Source organism: Egretta garzetta, unplaced genomic scaffold, assembly GCF_000687185.1.
Source record: "Egretta garzetta isolate BGI_Z169 unplaced genomic scaffold, ASM68718v1 scaffold968, whole genome shotgun sequence".
Lineage (NCBI taxonomy): Eukaryota > Metazoa > Chordata > Aves > Pelecaniformes > Ardeidae > Egretta > Egretta garzetta.
The window spans coordinates 124,621-126,807 of NW_009260641.1; the positions used below are offsets into that span (position 1 = coordinate 124,621).

At 51.7% G+C, this 2,187-nt stretch overlaps 1 protein-coding gene across 1 annotated transcript in view; it reads right to left on the reverse strand.

The window, feature by feature from the left end:
- Window positions 1-15: 15 nt before the first annotated feature.
- Window positions 16-2,187, reverse strand: part of SGTA (small glutamine rich tetratricopeptide repeat containing alpha) — a 10,398-nt gene continuing 8,226 nt past the window's right edge. The window contains exon 11 of the mRNA XM_035900975.1: window positions 16-148. Within this exon, the coding sequence (XP_035756868.1) occupies window positions 53-148 (96 nt within the window). The 3' untranslated portion in view covers window positions 16-52. The remainder of the gene's footprint in view (window positions 149-2,187) is intronic.

Genomic DNA, 2,187 nt, shown 5'->3' on the forward strand with positions numbered 1-2,187 from the left:
CGGGAAAACGCCGGGGGAGGGGGTCCGGGGCCGCAGCCCCGCCGCACGCTCCCTACGCTGCAGGCTTTTGGCTAAAGAAATGCATGAATGCAGCCAAAATAGCACAGAGTGCTTGGCTGGAGAAGGCCGCAGGGGGGGCGAAATGAACCTAAAAAAAAAAAGAAAAAATTAAAAAAAATAAAAAAATCAATTTTTTGGGCTGCCAGCTCCCCAGGGGAGTCAGGAAATGCAAGAGGCTGGAAGGAAAGGGGCTCTGCCAAAAGCAGGCTGCCAGCTCCCCGCTTTTGTGTTCAGCTGCAGGCACGGGGGGGCTGGGGGGAGGCGGAGGCAACATCACCAAAACCCCTGATCCTGCTCCTTCCTCCTCCCCCAAGGACTGGGCCCGGCCTTACGGGGCAGGAGTACATCGAGCTCTGTGGCGTAAAAAAGAAAACGCTCAAGAGAGCTGAGGAAACAGCCACAGCAGAGCAAGGAGGGTAAGGAGAGAGGGGAACAGCCCCCAAATGATCTGAAAAAAGGAAGAAAAATCCCTGCGGTTTCCTTCTTTTCAATAATTCCCAAGCTCTTTTGTTCCACGCTGTCCTACAGTCCCAAACCATCTCCTTTTGCTGGGGTACAGAAAACAGCTGGAGAGATGTTAAAAGGGAGCAGGAGGAGGCAGCCAAGGAGAGTTGCCAGTTCAGGGCTGCAGAAATACACGGGAGCAGCATTCCCACAGGAAATAACAAGAAAACTGGAAGAGGAGGACAAGACCCGGCTGCAGGTTGTGCCTCACAGCAGCCACAGCCCTGAGGGAGCAGAGCCCTGGCCCCGCACAAGGCTCTGCCATCAGCAGCGCTGGGAACTGGCACTGCAGCCCACGGCACACTCGAGCCAGCCCCAGGCACACGGGCAAGAGGGATAACAAAGAAAGTGTCCAAATATTTTATTCTTCACAAGTTACATTAACCACATATTACTTTACGGAGCATTTACAAATCATTTTTTCTTCGATATTAATCTTCAGATACACCTGCTCGCTCACACCACCAGGTCTCCTGCCTGGGCACGCTCCAGCTCATGCCTCCCCACCTTCAGCCCAGACGCTTTTTGCCCAGCAGCAGGGCCACGAACACGCCTCCCCCACCACAACCAAAGAACTACTGTTAAAAACAATCCCCAGGTCGCTATAAAAGTTTCTGGCCTCAACTAGTGACTGCTAGGGGAACTGGCCAGAGCTTTCTGCTCACCCAGGGAAGGACATGGGTAACTAGAGGGGTGGAAAGCTGTGGGTTGCTCGAGTTGGCTACAGGAGCTTTCTCCCCTCATCCCAGACACAAGACACCGAGGCATAACCACTCCTCACCGATCCCCCACCTTGAACCAGCAGCCGTTCAGATTTCTCACTATCCAAGCAGCAGGGCTTTATTCCTCCTGCTCGGGCACCCTCCATTCCTACCATTAGCACAGTCAACCAGGTTGATTACTTACATGCATAAAAGACAGATTAAAAAAAGGAGAAGAACCCCCCCCCAACCCTTTTAAACACTAAAACCGCCGCATCTTTCTCACTGCCCACCTGCATAGCTCACAGATGGATCACTGACAACATAGCCATAATTACTGAACACTTAGACAAATTGTCAGGGCTGGGTAAGAACCCCAAGCAGCATACCTGGAGACACTCACTCAAGGCGCAGCCGCATGTGGGCACGTTCCTCCTGGCCAGTCCCAGCCTCCCCGACACACAAACCTCAGAGAGGCGCCTGCCCAATTCCTACATATTAACAATGCTGGCAATGTTGCTACAGACCTGGATGAGAAATGCAGTGAATCTAATGGACAGAAACCCTGTTTCTGGAGGCGAGAGGATCCCACGATCGCCAGTGTTCGAACGCTACCATCTTGTAACTGACGGGAAGATGAAACGGGGCAGGACAGGGGTTAGGTGGGACTTGAACACTTCTTTGAAGTGGCACGTGGGCAGGGAAGTGAAGACATCCTGTAGTGAAGAGTGCATCGCTCTTCAAAAACGGGTTAAAAAATTCCCATGTAGCAAATAACATAGAAATGTAACAGTGTAGTTAAATTTTCCAAGTTTCTTTACAAAGACTGTTGATGCTGGTTTGTGTTCAGCTTGCTGGGTCTTCCAGAAGACAAAAAACAGACTAGTGGAAAGGCTGAGGGGGAGGAGCAGGGAGGAAGATT